The sequence below is a fragment of the Schistocerca piceifrons genome, chromosome 4 (assembly GCF_021461385.2).
Source record: "Schistocerca piceifrons isolate TAMUIC-IGC-003096 chromosome 4, iqSchPice1.1, whole genome shotgun sequence".
Lineage (NCBI taxonomy): Eukaryota > Metazoa > Arthropoda > Insecta > Orthoptera > Acrididae > Schistocerca > Schistocerca piceifrons.
Window position 1 is genome coordinate 513585041 of NC_060141.1, and position 27800 is coordinate 513612840.

Below are 27800 nucleotides of genomic sequence, written 5' to 3' on the forward strand. Positions count from 1 at the left end.
TGACTGCAGTTTCTCATGTGGAGCTACCTGGTTTCATTTACCTACCTGCCCTTCCCACTGCTTCTTCACTCACTATGAGCTGGCTGCTTCCTCTTTGCTGTGACATCAGCCTGAACCAGCTCACGTGAGTAGATGGAGCATGTTCAGTATCAGAATACTGGGTATTTCTAACACAAGTAGTTCTTCTATGTTCATATACATGCTCAGACAATTAGTTGTCATTATTTCTATATAAAATATCATTTAGTAAGCACATGTTTGTTGTTAAAGAGCATGCATGGTTTCACTTGTTTCCCTGCCTTTGGTTTTGTAGTATTTACTAATGATAAGGCTTGAGTGAGTGGCAGTAGATAGTTGCATGGTGCAGATTTTACAAAAAGGATGATTGTATGTGTACAAACCTTGGAGTGGGGACCAGATGATCTTTGTAGTGGAACATATCACAAATTTTCAGTGAAATTCAAAGTGTTGTGTCAAGTACTATTGTTTAGTATAAATGGAACTTGTAAAAACAGTAGTGTTCTTCAGAATATTACTACATTTTCTGTACTCAGCAAATTCCTACATTGCAAGAAATGGTAAACAGGAAAGCTGACAACAGCATGTCCAGCTACAGTGCAGCAGCAGTTGTGGTGACCTGTTCCAGCCTATGGTGGAAGGCGGAGCTTCTGTTCTAGATACTGTAAAACAGGTCTGCTCCCACACGAATGCTGTCCTCCACAACAAAGTTTCCCCCCAACTTCAATGTCTGCACTTTAGCAGATGCAGTAATGGTAGCACTCTCAGTTGAAATTCATGAAATGTTCACAAGAAATATTGCAGATTTTAGCTCCATAAAACGGACTGTGTTTGATTATGAGCAGAGGCACAAGTTTTGAGAACTGTCTTTTATGACTGACAAATGAAAACATTATCAAAGGCAAAATAAGCAGCAGCTGTCCAGTGTAGCAGAAGATGAGGCAGAAGGCACAGACATCTTCCTCATATCAGTGGCAAACGAAAAATTAGGTTTGGATGTAAGCAAGGTATACATTGGGAAAAAGCCATCAGGTGGGATGAAGAATATAAGATGCTAATATTCATTAGCCAGTGATTATAAAGGTCACTTCAAACTGGACAGTGGCTGAGATCTTTATCCACAAGAAAAATTAACCAAAACAGGGTTAACAATATGAGATTATCTGAATCTGTAGACCCAGGATGGCAGCATAATTATCAATATCACTGACAACTTGGTGGTAGTCAGGCTGATGTAAAAGGCCAAACAGTGTTTACTTAACAGCTGGTATACAACTTGTGTCATTACACAGGTGGATCTTCCTTTGATAGTATATGTTTTGGAGTTACAGAACTGGTATAGGTGGTGGTAGAAGGGGGCAGAGTGCAAGTGTTGCAGTGAGCATGGTCATGGGGGTAGGAGCACAGGGTAGGGAGATGGGCGCAGAGAGAGCATATGTCTGACAAGGATATTAAGGAGATCAGGAGGGTGACAAAAAGCTATTCTAGATGCGGTGGGAAAAATCTCAGACATAATGTATCTCATTTCAGGGCATGATTTGAGGAATCCATGACCTTGTCAAAATAACTGATTAATACATTGCAGTCCGAGTCACCAGTGATGTGCCCTGAAGTTGTTTTTTGGAGGGTTCAGCGGTACCAGAATTGGATGTAATGGCCCGGGAAATCTGATTTTGACCTAGGCTGGTGGGGTAATTACATCCAGTGAAGGCTGATGTGAGAATGGTGGTGTATTGCTGTAAAGGGTCTGTCTTGAACGCCAAGGCTGTATGGGAGGGAACATTTGACATGGAGAGGATGGCAACTGACAAAATGTAACTACTGTTGTTTCTTAGTAGATTTGATGTGGACAAAAGTGTGTAGCTGGCCTTTAGTGAGAATGAGGTCAAGATCAAGGAAAGTGGCATTGGATTCAGAATAGCACCATATGGAATTTAATTGGGAGGAGGTATTTAGAGGTTCCAGGAATGTTAAAAGGTCAGCCTCACCATGAAGCCATACGGCAAAAATTTCAGCAGTGTGTCTAAACTGAACCAGGGGCTAAAGGTTTATGGATCCCAGGAAAGCCCCCTCCAAGCAAGCAATGGAAAGGTTGGTAAAGGAAGGAGCCATATTGTTTCCAATGGCCACACACCTAATCTCTTAATATGTCTGCCCCTCAAAGGTGAAGTAGTTGTTAGTAACTACAAAATTGTATTAGGTTGAGCAGGAAGTATGTCATAGGTTTGGAGCCATGTGGGCACTGACTGAGGAAATGTTCAGTAGCGCAGACAGACCATGTATGTGGGGTATGTGGGTATTGAGGGAGGTGGCCCACACACACACACACACACACACACACACACACACACAATTGCCAATTACAGTATCTCTGGCCAAAATGCCATCTGGCCAGAGATGCTGCAGTTGGCAGGGAGGCCATGAGGTGTGCTTGCTTGCCACATATTTATAACAAATTATACTGAATTGAAACTTTTACACATTTTCTTTACTGCTGCTAAACCAATAACTAATACTTTACATACTTACAGTTGTCTTAATTTTTTCAGTAATGCTTTTTAAGAAATTCACATACTTTTTTTAAAATTTTTGGCTTGCCTCAATTTCTATGTTATTTTGTACTGAAAGAACTTTGTCATTTTACAGAAATTTTGCTTTATTACTATAGCTGAAGATAAAACAAGAGATTATTTAATTTTAGTGACCATACCATTAAAATAATGTTCTCACCCTTCGTCTTCAAATGTTTTAACATTTGTTGATTTACAAAAATTCGTTCACTGAAACAAAACATTAGGGTACACTGAAATGAACACAGTGGGAGATTACAATTTTTATTACAAATTATGGATAGGGGAGTTGGAGAACACAGTGATCCAAGGAAATAAAGGAATTACCCACTTGGGAGGTACTACTTACCAATTAGTATATTCACAAATGTTCACTGAACACACTACCTATCCAGTGGTCCACAGTTACATTGACTCATGCTCCTCCATCTAGATCTTAGTCTTGTTATTCAAGTTAGTTGCAGTGATAACAAAACCAACAGCAAAATCATTGAACACTCCATCATCTACAATTAATACTCCATAAAATTCAACAATTACATTGAAAACTAATTTTTGCATATCGTTTACACCATTGTCAACTTCTACCATTGTGGACATAATTTAACAACATTCTTATTTAATTTAGAAATCCTTATCTTTCCAAAATTTTCTTTCCTTATCTATACACTTTTTTTCAATTATACTTACTTTAGTTTCAACTAATTGCATTTCGTTTACCTTATTGCTAACAACACAAGTCTTACACTCCTTCATCACACTTTCTCAACAGTTTCATTCCCTATCGGAACACATCTGGTCTCACCATTATAAAGTTACCAGCATGTCATTAATACTTTCTATAACTCAATAACCTTTTACAATAATGTCAACTTGTACACATTATCATTCACTACTTGAATACACTCTCTTTCAGAGTTAGCAAAGTTATCAACATTTACATTACCGTGATTGTTTTGTGAACTACACCAAACATCTCCACCATTTCTTTGCTTCATATCAGAAATCAGTTCAAAACAACAACAACAAAGTCCATCTGTTTTTTACATTCAATTTCAGTTTCATTTTCTTTCTACATCAAGTCAATACCAAGGACATTTAATTCCATACTCAAATTTTCAGGAACATTTTCTAATATATATTGTAAACAAACTTGCACTGAAGCTGGAATATTGTTCAAAGCTGACTTAATGATACAAATGTATCTTCTGTTATCATCACTACTTTCACCAGACTCCTTATTACTTTCTTTAACTTCTGATACACTGCTATACATTTCATTTCTTGTGGCCCTTCCAAATATGTCAGATTTTTATACTTGCTTTTAACTTTAACACAGGGGCCTGTCCCATTTTCAACACATTCCACACACAAATTGTTCACTACCACTGATTTTTAAATTTGTTGCTCATGATTTCTCATTCATGCTAGTTTTCCCACAGCGTGATCTAGAGGTGGGGCACCATTTGTAAATGTATTAGCCTGATTTTAGAGTAAAGTTCCTTTGTGACACGTGCAGAATTGCTGTCTAATAGTCTGAAAGTATCTTGAGTGGTGACCCTACTTTTCAATAACATACCTAAAGTAGATTTATAGTCACATTTATTTTGCTTAAATCATATTTGAGCAATGACCAGTTTATTTTAAACTTCTATTTATATTTCACAAACACCAGACTAGTACATACATACTGCAATTATTGTCAGTGGCAGCATAGCCCATAAGTGGTTCTGTGGCAATCATGACACAGTTCTTTACAAATATCATCCCACAAATCACTGTTCACAAGACAATAGGTGACTATGTACAGTTCTCGAGTCAACCAAGAACACATTGAAACAAATATGACTTTTATGCACTCTGTGACAAATTTATGTAAATTGAGTTCATTATTACCACAAACATTTATAGATATGTAACCAACCTTGTGCAGTTCATGGATTCTATAACAACAAAAACAGTCAATTATTGAAAAAATTATTTAATAGGATAGGTAAAAAAATCTACTCACCAAGTGACAACAGAACACACACGTAAAAGATGGTTGTAATTGGCAAGCTTTCAGAGCCAGTGGCTCCATCTTCAGGCAGAAGGTTTGAAGGGGAGGGAAGAAGAGTGAAGTAAAAGGACTGGAGAGGTCTAGGAAAAGGGGTTGATTTCGAGAAAGTCACCAAGAACCGCGGGGAGATTTACCGTATGGGAGATTTACCGTATGCGATGAGAAAGAAAGACTGATTGCTGGGGACTGCATCAGAGAAGATTTGAAAACCTGAGAGCTTAAAGATGCAAGACAGGGTAATATGTAGACAAAGATTACTGCATTAAGATCATGCACGAGTTAATAAGAGTGAAAAGCTAAGTGCATGGTATGTAACAGAGGTGGGAGGGGAGCGGTGAAAAACAGATGGGAAAGACAATGAAAGAAGTAGTTTTGCGAGTTGCCAGTACACACCCTTTGCCTATGCCCATTCATCCTAATTGATAATTTAGTGGTAGTCATGCTGATGTATAAGGCTAAACAGTGTTTACATAACAGCTGGTGTATGACGTATCATTTCACAGGCAGCTCTCTCTTTGATCTTATATGTTTGGGCTGTTTTAGGTGGTGGCCCATGGGTACGTAGGGCGAGTCTTACAGCAGAGATGGTCATAGGGGTAGTTGCCATAGGGTAGAGAGACGGAAAGCTATTCTAGGTGTAGTGGGCAAAATTTCAGACAGAATGGATCTCATTTCAGGGCATGATTTTAGGATATAATGGCCTTGTCAAAGTAGCTGATTAACACATTCCAGACCACAATAATACTGAGTTACCAATGCTGTGCTTCGAAGTTGTTTTTTGGAGGGATCAGCAGAACAAGGATTGGCTGTGATGGCCCAGGAAATCTGCTTTTTAACTAGGCTATTGGGGTAATTACGTGCAGTCAAGGCTGAGGTAAGAATGGTGGTATATGGCTGTAAAGTGTCTGCATCTGAACAAATATGTTTGCCTTGGATGCCAAGGCTGTAAGGGAGGGAATGTTTGACAATGAAATGATGGCAGCTATCAAAATGTAAGTACTGTTGTTTGTTGATAGGTTTAATGTGGATGGAAGTGCGTAGTTGGCCTTCTTTGAGGACGAGATCAGCACCAAGGAAAGTGGCATGAGATTTGGAATAGGACCATGTGAAATTTAATTTGGAGAAGTTATAAAGAGATTCCAGGAATTTTAGCAGGTCCACCTCAGCATGAGTCCATATGGTGAAGATGTCATCAATGATTTTAAACCAAAGCAGAGGCTGAAGACTTATGGATCCCAGGAAAGCCCCCTCCAGGTGACCCATTAAAAGGTTGGCATAGGAACTAGCCATACTAGTTCCCATGGCCATACTGCTGATCTGTTTGTATGTCTGCCCTCAAAGATGAAGTAGTTGTTGGTAAGTATAAAGTTGACTAAGGTGAGTACGAAGGATGCCATAGGTTTGTTATTAGGTGGGCGCTGTCTGAGGAAATGTTCAGCAACAGACAGACCATTAGAGTGAGATTGCATCACTGGTGACAAGCACAGTGTGTGGTGGGAGTGGTACGGGCACAGATTTCAGATGATCCAGGAAATGGATGGTATCTTTGATGTAGGAGGGGAGTCTTTGTACTATGTGTTGCAGGTGTTCATCAGCTAAGGCAGATATACGTTCGGTGGGAGCTTTGAAGGCAGCGACTGTAGGATGGCCAGGATGATTGGGTTTGTGGACTGTAGGAAGAAGGTAAAATGTAGCAGTGTGTAGTTTGGGATGGGGTGAGAAGTTGTAGGGACTGAGGTGTTAGTCCTAGTGAGGGGCCTGAGGTTTTAAGGAGAGACTGCAGGTAAGTTTGAATCACAGAGATGGGATCTTGATGAGAAATGCTCTAGGTAGAGGTGTCAGACAGCTGGTGCAGACCTTCACTAACATACTATTTGTGGAACATATAGATCACCCGCTCATTGCCTCTTACCAATGATTTTCATACACATTTTTCTAATGTTTCTACCGTATTTCTTCTGTTTTTCTACCTTGTCCGCCCTCTGCCCTTTTTTCCTTTCTTTTTCTCCCACTCCCACAATTTCTAACTCTCCAAACTCTCCTCTCTTGCCATGATGACTCTCATTTCATATAACATCCACTCTTTTCAAGAGCATGCATTTGCACTATCAAAACTAAGGTCTCACTTTTTGTTTCTTGAAATCTGCTCGCAGTTACTCCAAAAGGCATTACATTTAAAGTCCCTGTTTCTGATTGATAAACCAGGCTCTTTCACAGTTTCAAATACAGCAGTGTTTTGCTCTTACCCAGCTAATCTGTGACCTATATGCTCATCAGCCAATTTCCACTCTACCAGACATCTCTCCTATAAAATCCTGCGGTTATCTGCCCCTTGTGTTTCCTTGAATGGTATTATCCCCCAAGCCAACTTCAAACTGCAACAACATGTGAGACTTCACCTCAAAAAGCTATCCCACCTTCTCCTAAACTACCTGAATGGTGGTGTTTCTCTTCCTGTCCCTCTGCAGCTCCCTAAACAGCCACACCATCAACCATCACTCCTCTGCTACAAACCAAGCTTCGCCAACTTCCTTAACATCCCACAGCCTTCACCATTGCCTCCCATACCAGGAATAGCCCATAATCCCATGAACCAGTCACAACAATACAGTGTACTTGACCTCTCATCTATAGCACTCTCCCCTCCTGAATTTTCTGTGTTATCTAAAGGCCTCACTTTCAGCCATAAACTTGCATCTGATCATGCTGCTTTGGTGAAGGACCTACTTTCCTTCACATGTAATATCCATTGGAAATATCACTTTGCAACCCAATCCCAAAACCTTTACAACAGCAAACTTGACATTGAACCCAGCCTTGAATAGTTCCGACCATGATCCCAACTTGATCCACCAACACTACCTCAAAATCATCCATTACAAGCCTTCCAAGAATTCCTCATATCTAGCATGACTTCACAACCCTTCCTCAGGTCCCTACAAAATGACCCTAAACTTTTCTCTGCAGAACTCCAGGCTCTTCATTCCCGAAAAGGTGATGTCTCCATCATTATCCTTCCAGCACACTAAGGATCTACCACCGTAGTACAAGACCAAAAGAAATATGTTAGTGATGGTCTACGGCAGCTGTCTGACGTCTCTACCTACAGCATCTGTCATCAAGAACCCATCCCTGTGATTCATACTGACCTGCAGTCCCTCCTTAAAAACTTGGGCCCCTCACTAGGACTAAAACCTCAGTCCAAAGAACTTCTCAATCCACCCAAACTACACACACCCACATTTTACCTTTTTCCTACAGTCCAAAAACCCAATCGTCCTGGCCATCCTATAGTTTCTAGCCTCAAGGCACCCACTGAACTTGTGTCTGCTTTAGCTGATAAACACCTGCAACTCATAGTACAAAGACTCTCCTCCTACATCAAAGACACTAACCATTTCCTAGATTGTTTGAAATTTGTGCCCATGCCACTCCCAACATACACCTTGCATGTCACCATTGATGCCACCTCATTCCATACCAACATCCCCCATGTACATGGTCTGTCTGCTGCTGAACATTTCCTCAGTCAGTGCCCACCTGATTCCAAACCTATGACATCCTTCCTACTCACCTTAGTCAACTTTATGCTTACCAACAACTACTTCATCTTTGACGGCAGACACACAAACACATCAGGGGTATGGTCATGGGAACCAGGATGGCTCTTCCCTATGCCAACCTTTTCGTGGGTTGCTTGAAGGGGGCTTTCCTGGGATCCATAAGTATTCAGCCTCTGGTTTGGCTTAGATACATTGATGACAACTTTACCATATGGACTCATGCTGAGGCGGACCTGCTAACATTCCTGGAATCTCTGAATACCTTCTCCAAATTAAATTTCACATGGTCCTATTCCAAATTTCATGCCACTTTCCATGGTGCTGATCTCATCCTCACCAAAGGCCAACTACACACTTCCATCCACATTGAACCTATCAACACACAATAGTACTCACGTTTTGATAGCTGCCATTCTTTACATTTCAAGTCTCACGTCATGCCATGTCCCAAGTTTCTCCAGCAAGTCAGTGATCTCGACTGTTTCTATATATGTTTATGAAACAAATCCCAATGAAGTCATAAGTAAAATTAAATCATTAAGCAATAAAATGAAAAGTGGTCTTGATGAAGTGCCTGATTTCATATTAAAAGCATGTGCTCACCACATAGCAAACCCCTCGGCAAAAAGTTTCGACCTCTCTTTAAAAACTGGTGTATTTCCAGATATTTTTAAAATAGCAAAAGTTTCACCACTGCTAAGAAAAGGTTCTTCTGAAAAAATATCAAACTACCGATCCGTGCCACAGTTAAGAAGTTCCTTCTCAAAAATTCTTGAAAAACTCTTATATAACAGGCTTTTAAGTTTCATAAATAAATATGCATCTCTTACAGTACAACAGCATGGTTTTAGAAATTCTAAACCTACACAGACAGCAATTTTCGAATTCTTAGACTGCATTTTAAATTCCCTTGATCAACATAAATTGGCTGCAGGTATTTTTCTAGTTCTATCAAAAACATTTGACATCCTGGACCATAACATTCTGCTCGAAAAATTAGAAAGACGAGGAGTAAGAGGTGTAGCACATACCTAAAAAACTGCAGGCGAAAAGTATCACTTCAGTATGAATTCAACAAAGTGAATAAAACAAGAAACAACTCCTTTCTTTCTAGCGAATTATCATTAAAATATGGTATACCACAGGCCTCAATCTTAGGTCCACTACTCTTCTTGATTTATGTGGACCACTTAGTTGAATATGTGAGTCCCACAAAAACTATCCTGTTTGCCGATGACACCAGCATATTGCTCACTGGATTCAGTCCAGAAACTTGGCAGCCCTCAGCAGAAAGTTCTAGGAAAAGACTTTTTGAGTGGTTCACAAAAAACAAACTCATTATAAATACTGAAAACTGTGTGTCGATTTTCATTTAATTCCTCCAACTAATCAAATGACCATTCAAGCACAATTAAAAAATGATCCCCTAGAAAATGTAAGTGTAACAAAATTTTTGGGTCTATGGGTTCAGTAAGACTTGAAGTGGGACACACATATAAATAACTTGTCTAGAAAACGTATCATCTGTGTGCTATGGCCTAAGAATTTTAAAGGATACAACAAGCAAAACAGTACTGCAGGCATTCTATGCACAGTTCCACTCACTAGTCCGATATGGGATCATTTTCTGGGGATACTCAACTCACAGTGTAAAGGTTTTTAGAATGCAAAAAAGAGCTCTAAGAATAATTTGTGGCCTTAAAAAGATGGAGTCCTGTAAATCCCATTTTCTAAATCTTCCAAGTTTATTCATTTATGAAACTATCTTGTTCACTAGGGACTACCTCCTGAAAACAGCCAAACTGCTACAGAACAAAAATGTACACAACTATTGTACCAGAGAGAAATCAAATATACATCAAAAATATCACAGAACAACCACCTATCAGAGGAGCATAATTAACATTGGCGTAATACTACACAATGAGATACCAGAGGAAATAAAAAATGCAACTCATCCAATATTTAAGGCTAAACTAAAGGCATTTCTAATAAAACACTGTTTCTATTCTGTCAGAGAATTTCTGAATACGTAACAAAATTAATTGTAATAGGTACCAATTTTTAATTTGCCTACTATTTTGTTAATACCATGTATTATTGTAACTTATCTTTGACCTGTCTAATATCAATTGTACAATTTGTGCTGTATGATAAAACTGGACCAATAAAAAACCAAATCAAATCAAACATTCCCTCCCATACAGCCTTGGCATCTGTGGTAAACATATTTATTCGGATGCAGACACTTTACAGCCATACACCACCATTCTCACCTCAGCCTTCGCTGCATGTAATTTTCCCAGTAGCCTAGTTAAAAAGCAGATTTCCCAGGCCATCAGATCCAATCCTGGTACTGCTGATCCTTCCAAAAAACAACTCCAAAGCACAGCTTGTGACTCAGTATTATCGTGGTCTGGAATGTCTTAATCAGCTACTTCGACAAGGCCATGATTTCCTAAAATCATGCCCTGAAATGAGATCTATTCCATCTGAAATTTTTCCCACCACACCAGGAATAGCTTTCCGTCGCCCTTCTAGTCTCTGCAATATTCTTGTCAGAACCTACGCTACTTCTGCACCCATATCCCTACCCTATGGCTCCTACCCCTGTGATCATCCCTGCTGCATGACTTGCTCTAAGCACCTTCCTACCACCACCTATAACAGCCCTGTAACTGGCAAGACATATACTATCAAAAGGGAGAAACGACACGTCATATACCAGCTGTTATGTGAACACTGGCCTTATACATCAGCATGACTACTGCCAAATTATCAATTAGGATGAATGGGTATAGGCAGAGGGTGTATACTGGCAACTCACAAAATCCTGTTGCTGAGCATGCTCTACAACAAGACATTTGTGACCTTGGCACCTGTTTCACCGCACAGGCCATCTGGATTCTTCCCCAAGACACCAGTTTCTCAGCTCTCCAGAGGTAGTAACTCACACTACACCACACACTTGTTTCTCACCACCAACCTGGCCTTAATTTATGTTAATTTCTTCCTTCTCAGCACTTCTTCACTGTAACTACTCTTTGCTTCACTCCATTTTAGTTTACTACTTCTTAAATTGTCTTTACCATCTGTTTTTTGCCACCCCTGTCATACCTCTTTTACATACAATGCACTTACCTTTTCACTCTTATTAACTCATGCATGATGTTTAATCAGTAATCTCTGTCTGTGTATATTACCCTGTCTTTCACCTTTAAGCTCTCAGGTTTTCGAATCTCAACTGATGCAGCCTCCCAATAATCAGTCTTTCCTACTCATCCCATACAATAAGTCTCCCCTGACCCATAGTTCTGGGTGACTTTCTCAAAATCTAGCCCTTTTTCTAGAGCTCTCCTTTACTTCTCTTCCTTCCCCCTCAACCCTTCTACCTGATGAAGGAGCCACTGGCTCCGAAAGCTTGCCTTCTTTTATGTGTGTGTTCTGCTTCTGCTTGGTAAGTAGATTTTTTTATCTGTCTTATTAAATAATTAACGGATTCTTTATCATAGATGTTGTTCATGTAACATCTGATCACAGAGTCTAATACATTCTGGGACCCAATGTGAACTAAACTTTCCCAGAGATGTTGACCATGAGTTTGCTAGGCACAGAATGACTATTTGTGGGTGGCAATGGGTGTGTATAAACTGATGTGCTGATATTTTGGATTGTGTTCACTACATATTAATTTTTAAAATGGTCAAGGTCAGAATTACCATTAGACATGAGCTGTTGAATCGTGCCATAATGTGTTTTAGTTAAATGACATTGTGTAGGAAAGTATTAAAGTTCATGGTACTGTTTGAATCAAACATGGAAGTTCATTTAATTCTCAATTAATAGTCTAATTAAATAAGTAAAGGTATTATCAGGTTTAGAAAAATTAAGGTATCTGAAGTACAGTGTCAAAAACTGGAATCTAACAAGTACGATGGTTCAAATGCCAAGAATAAATTTTCATTTTATCAAAAACTAATTATAAATGTCATTTAAGTAAAATATTTTTGAAAAAATGAAACTAGGTACTAGAAGGAATGAAATGATGGCTTTCTAATGAGTGGTGTCATTTGTCTCAAAGCTGCTCACATTAATTTTAGCATGACATGCTGTTTTAAGGATTGCAGTTACTAGCTTTCCCCAATCATCTAGATTTATGGTAAAATATACTTTTAGAAGTGGTGCCCTACTGCTCATAAATATCTGAAAAAGTCGTGATTCCTGCCTTGACCTGCTGATTTATTAGGTGAATATAAAATCATTGACATCAGATAATAAATGATAAAACCATGAGTCTGTCACTGTTGTTCCATCATAATATAAATTACATTATCAATATATAAACTGTGATTGGCAGTGCACTCTTTCATGTTACAACTGTGCAGTCAGCTGAATGTGGTATGCATCCATTCATACCATTAACTCCGATTGCTGATATAACATGAGAGAGTGCAGTACCGAGCACAGTTTATATACTGATGATGTAATTTATATTATACTATGACGACAGTCAGAGATTCATGACTTCACTATCTGGCTTCAGAGACTTTATATTCACTTAATATGATACTGTAAATGCTTTTAAGAAAATGATGATGGTCTGTTGATCAAACATGATTGTTAAATAAAGGATTTTACCAGCAGCTTGAGGAAGTAATCATGAATTTCTTCAAATTCTTAGATGAAGCTGATAATAAAATTACTTAAAATCACATATGAACGGTATTTTGGCAGTGTTACTTTCACAGTGCATATACACGGCATCTATATATAGTCAGATGGAGTACAAGGAAAAAAAGTTAGGTAAGAGGAGTAAAATATAAGACCATCTTGTAACATTTCATTACCTCCTAATGAATTATATTGGCTGATATTGCAAAATAGCTGACTAGGTAAATCAGTTCATTAACACTTTACTCATACTTTTTGAAATTAATTGTAAATCAGACATATAAAATTTACACACTACATAAAGTTACAACAATGATTATTGACATGAAAATGAAGCTGCCCTCAAAGGACATACTGCTTCTCAATCAGCATCAGATTCATATAAAAACAAAAGGCTGTTCAGTCTAATGAATAAGATCATTATAATAGGTTACACCCCCCCATGAACCATGGACCTTGCCGTTGGTGGGGAAGCTTGTGTGGCTCAGCGATACAGATGGCCGTAGCATAGGTGCAACCACAACAGAGGGGTACCTGTTGAGAGGCCAGACAAACGTGTGGTTCCTGAAGATGGGCAGCAGCCTTTTCAGTAGTTGCAAGGGCAACAGTCTGGATGATTGACTGATCTGGCCTTGTAACACTAACCAAAACGGCCTTTCTGTGCTGGTACTGTGGACGGCTGAAAGCAAGGGGAAACCACAGCCGTAATTTTTCCCGAGGGCATGCAGCTTTACTGTATGGTTAAACGATGATGGCGTCCTCTTGGGTAAAATATTCTGGAGGTAAAATAGTCCCCCATTCGGATCTCCGGGCGAGGACTACTCAAGAGGACGTCGTTATCAGGAGAAAGAAAACTGGCATTCTACGGATCGGAGCGTGGAATGTCAGATCCCTTAATCGGGCACGTAGGTTAGAAAATTTAAAAAGGGAAATGGATAGGTTAAAGATAGATATAGTGGGAATAGTGAAGTTTGGTAGCAGGAGGAACAAGACTTTTGGTCAGGTGAATACAGGGTTATAAATACAAAATCAAATAGGGGTAATGCAGGAATAGGTTTAATAATGAATAAAAAAAATAGGAGTGTGGGTAAGCTACTACAAACATCATAGTGAACGCATTATTGTGGCCAAGATAGACACGAAACCCATGCTTACTACAGTAGTACAAGTTTATATGCGAACTAGCTCTGCAGATGATGAAGAAATTGATGAAATGTATGATGAGATAAAAGAAATTATTCAGGTAGTGAAGGGAGACGAAAATTTAATAGTCATGGGTAACTGGAATTCGAAAGTAGGAAAAGGGAGAGAAGGAAACATAGTAGGTGAAGTATCAGTTAAATAAGTCACAGCTGCAAAATACTAATGTGAATTCTTTACAGACGAATGGAGAAAATTGGTAGAAGTCGACCTCGGGGAAGATCAGTTTGGATTCCATAGAAATGTTGGAACATGTGATGCAATACTGACCTTACGCCTTATCTTACAAGAAAGAGTAAGGAAAGACAAACCTACGTTTCCAGCATTTGTAGACTTAGAGAAAGCTTTTGACAATGTTGACTGGAATACTCTCTTTCAAATTCTAAAGGTGGCAAGGTTAAAATACAGGTAGCGAAAGGCTATTTACAATTTGTACAGAAACCAGATGGCAGTTATAAGAGTCGAGGGGCACGAAAGGGAATCACTGGTTATGAAGGAGTGAGACAGGGTTGTAGCCTCTCCCCCATATTATTCAATCTGTATATTGAGCAAGCAGTAAAGGAAACAAAAGAAAAGTTGGGAGTAGGTATTAAAATCCATGGTGAAGAAATAAAAACTTTAAGGTTCGCCAATGACATTGTAATTCTGTCAGAGACAGTAAAGGACTTGGAAGAGCAGTTGAACGGAATGGACAGTGTCTTGAAACAAGGATATAAGATGAACATCAACAAAAGCAAAACGAGGATAATGGAATGTAGTCGAATTAAGTCGAGTGATGTTGAGGGTATTAGATTAGGAAATGAGACACTTAAAGTAGTAAAGGAGTTTTGCTTTTGGGGAGCAAAATAACTGATGATGGTCGAAGTAGAGAGGATATAAAATGTAGACTGGAAATGGCAAGGAAAGCATTTCTGAAAAAGAAAAATTTGTTAACATCGAGTATAGATTTAAATCTCAGGAAGTCATTTCTGAAAGTATTTGTATGGAGTGTAGCCATGTATGGAAGTAAAACGTGGATGATAAATAGCTTGGACAAGAAGAGAATAGAAGCTTTCGAAATATGGTGCTACAGAAGAATGCTGAAGATTAGATGGGTAGATCACGTAACTAATGAGGAGGTATTGAATAGGATTGGGGAGAAGAGGAGTTTGTGGCACAACTTGACACGAAGAAGTGACTGGTTGGTAGGGCATGTTTTGATGCATCAAGGGATCACAAATTTAGAATTGGAGGGCAGCGTGGAGGGTAAAAATCGTAGAGGGAGACCAAGAGGTGAATACACTAAACAGATTCAGAAGGATGTAGGTTCCAGTAAGTACTGGGAGATGAAGAAGCTTGCACAGGATAGAGTAGGATGGAGAGCTGCATCAAACCAGTCTCAGGACTGAAGACCACAACAACAACAATAGGTTACAACAGTAAAAGGAGAAGCACTGATGACCACAACCTGAGAAGCATCTCATGTAATGTACTTGTCTCCTTAAACTTAGTGAAAATGGAAAATAAGCATCATCATGAGATATGAAAACATGATAATACTGTGATGAATGCTCTGAATACTCATGACCCATGGTGCAGGGTTTGTGTTACCACTCTTGCTTACATCTGCAAACTAAATAACTGAAGGGGCTAGGTGCTGCTGACTGTAAGCACAATTTACAATGGTGTGTTAGAAAAGCCTGAGATAGGAAACATAAGGTCCTGCATAAGCCAAAACAGGATGACTTAAAAATTTGATTAAAATGGAGCTGGAGTATAAAATTTGCTTAATATAAAGATACAAACTAAAATTACAAATATCAGCTCTCAAATATGTATCTATAATGTGCATTGTACATTACTATAAAATTAGTTGAAACGAGTCTACCAAAACACAAAAGAAGTCATAGGCACAACAAGTGTATGAAAACAGAAACAACAAGCCATGAAAACCCTAAGCACTGCTACTACACACTTCTGTGGGGCTCATCTCCCAACAGGAACTTGTGTGATGTGGGGCTGGGGAAGGAAATCAAAAGGGTAGGGGCAGAAAACTGAAACATTCAAGATCTACAACAGCCTTTCAAACAATGAAAAGTAGATGATCATGTGAATTCATTTTGTTCATTTAGAATTTACTGGAGTGGAATACATTATTCATGACCAAATTCACCTTATACATTGAATATCATTCAGGCTTTCATAAATAACATTGAACAAACACTGCATTAATTAAGGTAATATGTCATGGACAACGGTGAGGTCATAATATTGACACTACCGTATGTCAGCTTAACATTTTATACCATCAGATTTGATATACTTTCCTCTATGAAAATGTTATGTGCTGTTTTAGCTGCTCTCGTTGATGCTTCTCTCTTGTTTCATATGTAATTCAGTTATGTACTTCGTTTTTCCCTATTCCCATGATTTCTGATTTATCACATTCCACTTTCTCTCACATGTGCACTTCTTCTTCCATGTCCCTTGCTGCTCGCCATCACTATTTAAATCTACAGTTTGGGAACTTCTCTGTATTTCCATACTTTTCATGAATGAGTGTAAACTGTGCCTGTTTCTCTTTCTGCACTATAGTAATTACTAAAAATTTAATAGTGTCATGTATTAGAAGTAACTTATAACATGCTTCTCATAATGAAAGTTCTATAGAACATGCAAACTTCCTTGTTAGATGTAAGATAGATCCTGATTATGCTAATCATACCAGAGAAAATAAATGAATAATGGTCTGGGACTCTGTTGTCTGACGAGGTTGTTATAAGGTTTAGGGAGGCTGCAGAAGGCAACAATGGATGGTATAGAGAAAAAATAAGATTATTTCTCCCTGATACCCACCATATTCCAACCACTGTCACTTAAATGTCACCATACTAACCTCCCTAACATCCTCATATATTTACTATCACGAATAAAGCTATGAAAATATTTGCTGTCATATCCACTTTCAGCTGCAGATTTGAAACAATGTAACATTATACAACAACTGAACTACATTTGATCTCAATTTCTACTGTGATAACTAATGTAGAATGGAAAACAATTTTTCAGTTTGTTCAAGTTCAATATTTCAATGATACATGAGTAGAAAAAGTTTAAATTTAAAATTACGTAAAATGTTTTAGGCTTTTAACACTTAAGTTGATCAGAACAACTTTATTTTAGGGCAGTAAAAAGTGTGCTGGTTATGGCTGGTTCTCTGAAGAGGGAGAATCCTGACAAGAGTGAAGATGTTGTACTTATTAGAGCATTGAGAGACAGTAATCTTCCAAAATTCCTCACTGATGATGCTACATTATTTCAGGTAATTATTATAAAAAGTTTTTACTCTTATCAAGTACGTATAAAATTGTCCATTGGAAAAGATGGTCATTATATATCACTTTGCAACTTAATAGTTGAACACAGTTTCTAGAGACAAATGATAATGTAATACAATTATGCTTGATTCAGGTTTCATAATCATTGAATTTACTATAATATTTATTCTGATTTTCTTATAATTTGACAGTATCACAGGCAGAATCACAACAGGAGTCTCCATTGACAGCGGTATAGAGTTAGAAACCGGTAAATTACTGTTATGGGGTGTAATATTGATAACAGTAGATTTAGATGATGATGATGATGATAGTGTGGTTTGTGGGATGCTCAGCTGCATGGTTATCAGCGCCCATACAAATTCCCAACCTTTGCTCAGTCCAAACTCACCACATTCATGAATGATGATAAAATGATGAGGACAACACAAACACCCAGTAGGTTTATACACTCCTGGAAATTGAAATAAGAACACCGTGAATTCATTGTCCCAGGAAGGAGAAACTTTATTGACACATTCTTGGGGTCAGATACATCACATGATCACACTGACAGAACCACAGGCACATAGACACAGGCAACAGAGGATGCACAATGTCGGCACTAGTACAGTGTATATCCACCTTTCGCAGCAATGCAGGCTGCTATTCTCCCATGGAGACGATCGTAGAGATGCTGGATGTAGTCCTGTGGAACGGCTTGCCATGCCATTTCCACCTGGCGCCTCAGTTGGAACAGCGTTCGTGCTGGACGTGCAGACCGTGTGAGACGACGCTTCATCCAGTCCCAAATATGCTCAATGGGGGACAGATCCGGAGATCTTGCTGGCCAGGGTAGTTGACTTACACCTTCTAGAGCACGTTGGGTGGCATGGGATACATGCGGACGTGCATTGTCCTGTTGGAACAGCAAGTTCCCTTGCCGGTCTAGGAATGGTAGAACGATGGGTTCGATGACGGTTTGGATGTACCATGCACTATTCAGTGTCCCCTCGACGATCACCAGTGGTGTACGGCCATTGAAGGAGATCGCTCCCCACACCATGATGCCGGGTGTTGGCCCTGTGTGCCTCGGTCGTATGCAGTCCTGATTGTGGCGCTCACCTGCACGGCGCCAAACACGCATACGACCATCATTGGCACCAAGGCAGAAGCGACTCTCATCGCTGAAGACGACACGTCTCCATTCGTCCCTCCATTCACGTCTGTCGCGACACCACTGGAGGCGGGCTGCACGATGTTGGGGCGTGAGCGGAAGACGGCCTAACGGTGTGCGGGACCGTAGCCCAGCTTCATGGAGACGGTTGCGAATGGTCCTCGCCGATACCCCAGGAGCAACAGTGTCCCTAATTTGCTGGGAAGTGGCGGTGCGGTCCCCTACGGCACTGCGAAGGATCCTACGGTCTTGGCGTGCATCCGTGCGTCGCTGCGGTCCGGTCCCAGGTCGACGGGCACGTGCACCTTCCGCCGACCACTGGCGACAACATCGATGTACTGTGGAGACCTCACGCCCCACGTGTTGAGCAATTCGGCGGTACGTCCACCCGGCCTCCCGCATGCCCACTATACGCCCTCGCTCAAAGTCCGTCAACTGCACATACGGTTCACGTCCACGCTGTCGCGGCATGCTACCAGTGTTAAAGACTGCGATGGAGCTCCGTATGCCACGGCAAACTGGCTGACACTGACGGCGGCGGTGCAAAAATGCTGCGCAGCTAGCGCCATTCGACGGCCAACACCGCGGTTCCTGGTGTGTCCGCTGTGCCGTGCGTGTGATCATTGCTTGTACAGCCCTCTCGCAGTGTCCGGAGCAAGTATGGTGGGTCTGACACACCGGTGTCAATGTGTTCTTTTTTCCATTTCCAGGAGTGTAGATTGGTTAAATGATCTTTATGTTAACTAACTTAATTACTTCTAATTGCTGGGATTTGACATATTGCTGTCATTGGTTCATATTGTGTGGGTACAGAATTTTTCCTGAATTAAATTTTGGACTTTTCCCATAATTGCTACAAGTGTGATGTTTTCTGTACCCCTTTTATATATAAATGAGTAAGCGTGTCAATAATTAATCTTATGTTAAAAGTTGTGCTACTTAAATACTACAGATATAAGTCATTTCTGTCTATGGGATAATCTTCTGTATTAGTGCAAATTTTTTTTTGTGTTTTTTGTTTGAGATGTTCCTTAGTTGGCCTATGGGATTTAAGAGTTCACAGCTCTTACATCACAGAAAATGCATGGAGATCTGAACACTGTGCAGACTGCCTAAGAGAGGCCTTGAAACAGGAAACAAGTCACCAATAAATCTTCAGGACTAGAACATTAATAAAATTTATGTAAAAATCTTTGTCAAAAAGTCCATAATTTATCGTTATTATGAATTAATGTTCACTCGTACTAACAAAGAGATAGAGGGGCTGGCCAGTACTTACCTCAGCTCAGTACAGCCGATAGATACACATAAAACAGAACTGAAAATTTACATTCCTAGCTTTCGGAACTTTGTTCCTTCATCAGGGAGGAGAGAGGGGAAAAAAGGGAAGAAGGGAAAGTGGATTCAGTTACTCACAACCCAGGTTATGAAGCAACAGGGAAAGGTAAACAGGGAAGGTAGCAAGGATGGAGGCATGGTTGTCAGAGGGAAGCCAAAGATATTCTACTGTAAGTACTGTGCCAGCTTCAAACCAAAGAGGATGCATACAGAAGTAAAGAGGTATATAGTATAAAGATAAACACAACTATGTAGGATGAAAAGATGCGTGAATGGCTAAAGAGGAAAGGGAAAGAGGAGAAGACTGAAGAGTGAATGGGAGTGAGGTTGTTTAACGTAGGTTCAGTCCAGGGGGATGGCGGGATGAAAGGATGTGTTGGAGTGCAAGTTCCCATCTCCGCAGTTCAGAGGGACTGGTGTTGGGTGGGAGAAGCCAAATGGCACATACGGTGTAGCAGGTTCATAGGTCTCTAGAATTATGCTGGAGGGCATGCTCCGCTACTGGGTATTGGGCATCTCCTAGGCGGACAGTTCGTCTGTGTCCGTTCATGCGCTCAGCCAGTTTGGTTGTTGTCATGCCGATGTAAAAGGCTGTGCAGTGCAGGCATGTCAGTTGATAAATGACATGTGTAGTTTCACACGTAGCCCTGCCTTGAATTGTGTATGTTTTACCAGTAGCGGGGCTGGAGTAGGTGGTTGTGGGGGGATGCATGGGGCAGGTTTTGCAGCGGGGTCGGTTACAGGGGTAGGAACCGCTGGGTAGAGAAGGTAGTCTGGGAATATTGTAGGGTTTAACAAGGATGTTACGGAGGTGACGAAAGGCAACTCTGGGTGGAGTGGGGAGAATTTTGTCAAGGGATGATCTCATTTCAGGGGTTGACTTGAGAAAGTCATATCCCTGGCGGAGTAATTTGTTGATGTTTTCGAGGCCAGGATAATATTGGGTGACAAGGGGGATGCTTCTGTGTGGTCTGGGGGTAGGAACATTGTTGTTGTACGGGGAGGAATGTATTGCTCGGGAAATCTGTTTGTGGACAAGGTCTGCAGGGTAGTTGCGGGAGAGGAAAGCACTGGTCAGGTTATTGGTGTAGTTGTTGAGGGATTCGTCACTGGAGCAGATACGTTTGCCACGAATACCTAGGCTGTAGGGAAGGGAGCGTTTGATGTGGAAAGGATGGCAGCTATCAAAGTGAAGGTACTGTTGTTTGTTTGTGGGTTTGATATGGACAGAGGTGTGGATGTGAGCTTCAACAAGATGAAGGTCAACATCCAGGAAGGTGGCTTGGGTTTTGGAGAAGGACCAGGTGAAATTCAGATTCGAAAAGGAGCTGAGGTTATGGAGGAAATTAAGGAGTGTTTCTTCACCATGAGTCCAGACCACAAAGATGTCATCTATAAACCTATACCAGGCCAGGGGAAGCAGCTGTTGGGTCTTCAGGAAAGCCTCCTCCATGCGGCCCATGAAGAGGTTGGCATAGGAGGGAGCCATCCTGGTTCCCATGGCCGTTCCCCTGATTTGTTTGTAGGTCTGGCCTTCAAAAGTGAAGTAATTATGGGTGAGGATGAAGTTGGTAAGTGTGATAAGGAACGAGGTTTTTGGAAGATCTTCGGGTGGGCGTTGGGAGAGGTAGTGCTTAAGGGCAGAGAGACCATGGGTATGTGGGATGTTTGTGTAAAGGGATGTAGCATCTATGGTGACAAGAAAGGTTTCAGGTGGGAGAGGAGTGGGAATGGATTTGAGGCGTTCTAGGAAGTGGTTTGTGTCTTTGATGTAGGATGGGAGTCTGCGGGTGATAGGTTGTAGGTACTGGTCTACCAGAGCTGAGATACGTTCGGTTGGGGATTTGAAGCCTGCTACAATGGGACGGCCAGGATGGTTCTCTTTGTGGATTTTGGGTAATAGGTAGAAGGTAGGGGTACGTGGCTCAGGTGGAGTGAGTAAGTCTATGGAAGCCGTTGTGAGGCCTTGAGGATTTTTTGCAGCTCAGTCTGGATGGAGGGAATGGGATCCTGGGTAACAGCTTTGTAGGTTGAGGTGTCAGAGAGTTGACGCAGTCCTTCTGCCACATACTCCACACGGTCAAGTACGACAGTTGTGGAGCCTTTATCCGCCGGGAGGAGGATGACAATAGAGCGGTCTATTTTCAGCTCCTTAATGGCACGGGATTCAGCTGGGGTGATGTTGGGGGTTGTCGGGATGTTCTTCAAGAAGGACTGGGATGCAACACTGGATGTGAGGAATTCCTGAAATGTCTGCAAGGGATGGTTTTGGGGGAGGGGAGGAGGATCCCTTTGAGAAGGCAGTCGGAACTGTTCTAGACAGGGTTCAACACTGGGTCTAGTACTTGGCGGCTGTGTTTGGGTAGTGAAGTGATATTTCCAGTTGAGGTTCCGGGTGAATAAGAGGAGATCTTTAACCAGGGCAGTGTGGTTGAATTTAGGTGTGGGGCTAAAGGTTAAGCCTTTTGATAGAACAGATGTCTATGGAGGAGAGAGGGATCTGGATGAGAGGTTTAGGACTGAATTGGGACTGGTGATATGTGGCATTTGACTGTGGTTATAATTGAGATTTGGTCTGTGTGGGGTATGTGCTGGGATGGGGAGATTGAGTAGGGTGGCTAGGCTAGGTTTGTTGGCTATGAGGGGGGTTTGTTGAAGGTTCTGTTGTGGTTGGTGTTTGTGAGGGATAGGGAGAGGGACCCCACTTCTTAGGTGTTGCACTAGCACTGTGGATAGTTTTTTCAGGTGGTGTGTGGCATGGAACTCAAGTTTGCAGCTGTCTTCTAGGATGATGTTCCTGAATGTGTTCTCCAAGCAAGGGTTTGAGAGGTGGAGGACTTTGAAGAGAGATAGGAGCTGTTGGGAGTGGTGGTTACATGAAGTAGTGTAGAGATTCAGGACAAGTTGGGTAAGGGCTAAGGATTGAAGGTTCTGGAAGTCCAGGAGAGACTGGTGGAAGGAGGAATTGCACCCGGAGATGGGAACTTTTAAGGTAAGCCCTTTAGGGGTAATTCCAAAGGTTAAGCAGGACTGGAGGAAAAGTATGTGGGATTGCAGTTTGGCTACGGTGAATGCATGTTTCCGGAATGAATGTAAATAATGTGGTATAGGATTAGGGTACATAGTGGGTAACTGGTGGGTAGGGAAATTAAATAACTAAAGTTGAAATAGTAATCATAAGAAGGCGTAAAACACGGAGGGAAGGACGAGAAGGAAAGAAATTGTGTTGGTAATGTTCAGTACCAAAGGAAGACCACTAAATAAGAAAAATACGGAAAACGTTGAGCAGACCATGCAAGTATGTTCAGATCAGGGGAAAAAGAACACACGTAGCTCAAAAACAGAGATAGCGAGTGGCGAAAAAAGATCGCGCGTGCCGCAAAAGCGATCGCGCGTGCCGCGAAAAAGATCGCGCGTGCCGCAAAAAAGATCGCGCATGCCGCAGAAAAGATCGCGGGTGGGGCAGAAATGTCCCAAAAAATTTTTCTTGTGGCAGAGAAAGACAGCCAATGGCACAAAAATATCGCCAGCAACAAGAAATCGACGGAAATGGATGATACAGGTAAGTGTGGAAGAGATTGTTGGCAGTGATTGTTGGCTGGGAAACAGCGAATAACGAACGTTAAAACTATGGAATGTTGAATAACTAAATCAATAAATAAAAAAGAGAAGAGGACTATAAACGGAACAAGATAATAGGAGGAAGATGAAACTAGTACAGTTGGTGACGAAAATATTTATTTATGTATATATAAAACACTGAAGAAGAGAAAGTGTTAAGATGACAGACGTAAGTGATAGCTAACAAAAGGGACAAAACAATGAAGGATGTGGACCATATAGGTGATCTAAATGATTAATGGAAAATCTCATATAAGATGTGAAACAAATACTAACAAAGAGATAGAGGGGCTGGCCAGTACTTACCTCAGCTCAGTACAGCCGATAGATACACATAAAACAGAACTGAAAATTTACATTCCTAGCTTTCGGAACTTTGTTCCTTCATCAGGGAGGAGAGAGGGGAAAAAAGGGAAGAAGGGAAAGTGGATTCAGTTACTCACAACCCAGGTTATGAAGCAACAGGGAAAGGTAAACAGGGAGGGTAGCAAGGATGGAGGCATGGTTGTCAGAGGGAAGCCAAAGATATTCTACTGTAAGTACTGTGCCAGCTTCAAACCAAAGAGGATGCATACAGAAGTAAAGAGGTATATAGTATAAAGATAAACACAACTATGTAGGATGAAAAGATGCGTGAATGGCTAAAGAGGAAAGGGAAAGAGGAGAAGACTGAAGAGTGAATGGGAGTGAGGTTGTTTAACGTAGGTTCAGTCCAGGGGGATGGCAGGATGAAAGGATGTGTTGGAGTGCAAGTTCCCATCTCCGCAGTTCAGAGGGACTGGTGTTGGGTGGGAGAAGCCAAATGGCACATACGGTGTAGCAGGTTCCTAGGTCCCTAGAATTATGCTGGAGGGCATGCTCCGCTACTGGGTATTGGGCATCTCCTAGGCGGACAGTTCGTCTGTGTCCGTTCATGCGCTCAGCCAGTTTGGTTGTTGTCATGCCGATGTAAGAGGCTGTGCAGTGCAGGCATGTCAGTTGATAAATGACATGTGTAGTTTCACACGTAGCCCTGCCTTGAATTGTGTATGTTTTACCAGTAGCGGGGCTGGAGTAGGTGGTTGTGGGGGGATGCATGGGGCAGGTTTTGCAGCGGGGTCGGTTACAGGGGTAGGAACCGCTGGGTAGAGAAGGTAGTCTGGGAATATTGTAGGGTTTAACAAGGATGTTACGGAGGTTAGGGGGGCGACGAACGGCAACTCTGGGTGGAGTGGGGAGAATTTTGTCAAGGGATGATCTCATTTCAGGGGTTGACTTGAGAAAGTCATATCCCCGGCGGAGTAATTTGTTGATGTTTTCGAGGCCAGGATAATATTGGGTGACAAGGGGGATGCTTCTGTATGGTCTGGGGGTAGGAACATTGTTGTTGTACGGGGAGGAATGTATTGCTCGGGAAATCTGTTTGTGGATAAGGTCTGCAGGGTAGTTGCGGGAGAGGAAAGCACTGGTCAGGTTATTGGTGTAGTTGTTGAGGGATTCGTCACTGGAGCAGATACGTTTGCCACGAATACCTAGGCTGTAGGGAAGGGAGCGTTTGATGTGGAAAGGATGGCAGCTATCAAAGTGAAGGTACTGTTGTTTGTTTGTGGGTTTGATATGGACAGAGGTGTGGATGTGAGCTTCAACAAGATGAAGGTCAACATCCAGGAAGGTGGCTTGGGTTTTGGAGAAGGACCAGGTGAAATTCAGATTCGAAAAGGAGTTGAGGTTATGGAGGAAATTAAGGAGTGTTTCTTCACCATGAGTCCAGACCACAAAGATGTCATCTATAAACCTATACCAGGCCAGGGGAAGCAGCTGTTGGGTCTTCAGGAAAGCCTCCTCCATGCGGCCCATGAAGAGGTTGGCATAGGAGGGAGCCGCAGTACAATGATCAAGGATAGCCAACTGTGTGAAATTAAAGTGACTAAGACTTTGTGATTACTTTGAGTGGAAAATAGAACTGAGGACTGAACTTTATGATTCGTTTTTAAAAAGAATTTTCAGATTGTACAGTTATATGCAAGTACTGGGATCAAGTGGTATGAGTTAAATTAATACAACATTTACAACATTGGAGAATCAACATTGACCAGAAGTGACCTAAATGCATATTTAATATATGAAAACAGGATTCAGTGCAACATTGGTTCTGATGAAAATGCTGCACCATGAGCAGATATACTCACTTGTGGGACTGCTGACAATGTGGGTGTGCAATTGAAGAATCTCACTTCAGAAGCAACAGATGGCACAGCAACCATGGTTAATGGAAATATCAGTTTCTGCATCTACATCTAAATACATACTCTAGAAGCCACTGTATGGTGAATGGTGGAGGGTACCTTGCGGCTTCCTATCATGTCCCTCTCACAAATAGAGCAAGGGAAAAAGACTGCCAGTAGGCCTCCATATGAGCCCTAATTTCTCTTATCTTTTCTGTGTGGTCTTTAAGTGAAATGTATGTTGGTGCCAGCAGAATTATTCTGTAGTCAGCTTCAGATGTTGATTCTCTAATCTTTTTCAGTAGTGTTCCACAAAAGGAACTTTCTTCCCCCACCCCCTCAGGGATTCCCACTTGACTACATGAAGCATCTTCATAATACTCACTTGTTGATCAGACCTTTTGCAACAAATCGTGCAGTGCACCTCTAAATTGCTTCATTGTATTCCATTAAACTGACCTGGAAGGGAGTATCAAGTATGGGTCCCAGTAGTGCTCTATGTGTCATATCCTTTACACACATCCCACACTTTCCTAAAATTCTCCCAGTATACTGAAGTTGACCGTTTGCCTTCCCTACTATCATTCTTATATGGTTGTTCCCTTTTGTATCACTTTGCAGTGTTATGCCCGGATATTTAATTTCTGTGATTGTATCAAGCAGTACCATACTAATGCTGTATCTAAACACTACAGCATTGTTTTTCCTACTCATCCACATTAAATTACATTTTTCTACGTTTACAGCAATCTTCCATTCATCAAATCAATTAGAAATTTTGTCGAAGTCAGCTTGTCTCTTCCTACAGCCATTCAACAATGACACCTTCCCATACCTCACAGTATCATTGGCAAACAGCCACAGACTGCTGCTCACCCTCTCTTTCAGACCATTTATGTGTTTATGTGTACAGAGAAGAAGGGGGGGGGGTCTATCAAACTTACCTGGGACACTCCTGACAATACCCTTGTTGCTGATTAACACTCACCATGAAGAACAATGTATTGAATTCTGTTATTTAAGAATTATTCAAACTACTCACATATACTGAAATGTATTCTGTATGCTTCTACTCTCAAATGCTTTCCAGAAATCTGGGAACATGGACTGTGCCTGTTGCCCTTCATCCATGGTTCACAGGATATTATGAGAGAAAATGGCAAGCAGAGTCCCACACTAGCAATGCTTTCTAATGTTGCGCTTATTTGTAAACAGAAGCTCTTCTGTTTCGAGGAGACTTATTATATTTTAACTGAAATACGTTGAAGAATTCTGCAGAAGGCCCATGCTAAGGATACTGGTCTACAATAATGTGGGTCCGTTCTTTTACCCCACTTATATACACGGATCACCTGACCATATTTCCAGCCACATGGTATTCTGCACTGGGTGGGGGAATTGCAAAAAGTGCAAGTTAATTAAGTGGCCAATGCAGTAGAGTGCTCCCTGTAAATTCAAATTGGGATTCCATCCACACCTGGTGACTCATTTATTTTCATTTCTTTCAGTTGCTTCACTGTGCCAGGAATGCCTATTACTATGTCCTCCATATGGGAGTCTGCATGCCAATCAAACAATAGTATGTTTCTACAACCCTTCTGCATGAATGACTTCTTAAATGAGAGATTTAAAACTTTGTCTTTCCTTTTGCTGTCTTTCATTGCCACACCAGACTGGTCAATGAGTTTCTTGACAAAGCCTTCAACTGCTTAGCAATTTTATGTAAGTGTTTTTACGAGATATGCTAAAACTATTACCCATTCCATTTGACTTTTTTGTAATACACAGCATTTCCACCAAGAGAATCTATGTGCTACGAGTATAACAATGAACAAAGTGAAGAAGTGGTGACTCAAACAACAAATTTCATCTGCGGTCATGCTCTCAAACATCAGTTCAAAGCGTTTTTGGAAGACCTGGAAATCATTTATGGTTTTGTGCCATATCGCTGTGAAATACACTTGAGTTGAGGTAATTGACTCATCAAACTTGTTACAGAATTGGAAAATGAATTGCAGATAGCAGAGTCAGCCTTCCTCTGAGACATTGTAAACCATATGAATGAATTTAATTTAGCATTGCA

At 41.1% G+C, this 27800-nt stretch overlaps 1 protein-coding gene across 1 annotated transcript in view; it reads left to right on the top strand.

The window, feature by feature from the left end:
- The window catches only part of LOC124795954 (dynein axonemal heavy chain 6), a 1096896-nt gene that overhangs the window by 472222 nt on the left and 596874 nt on the right, over positions 1-27800 (top strand). Inside the window, exon 30 of the mRNA XM_047260034.1 lies at positions 17244-17382. Coding sequence (XP_047115990.1) covers positions 17244-17382 — 139 coding nt within the window. The remainder of the gene's footprint in view (positions 1-17243; positions 17383-27800) is intronic.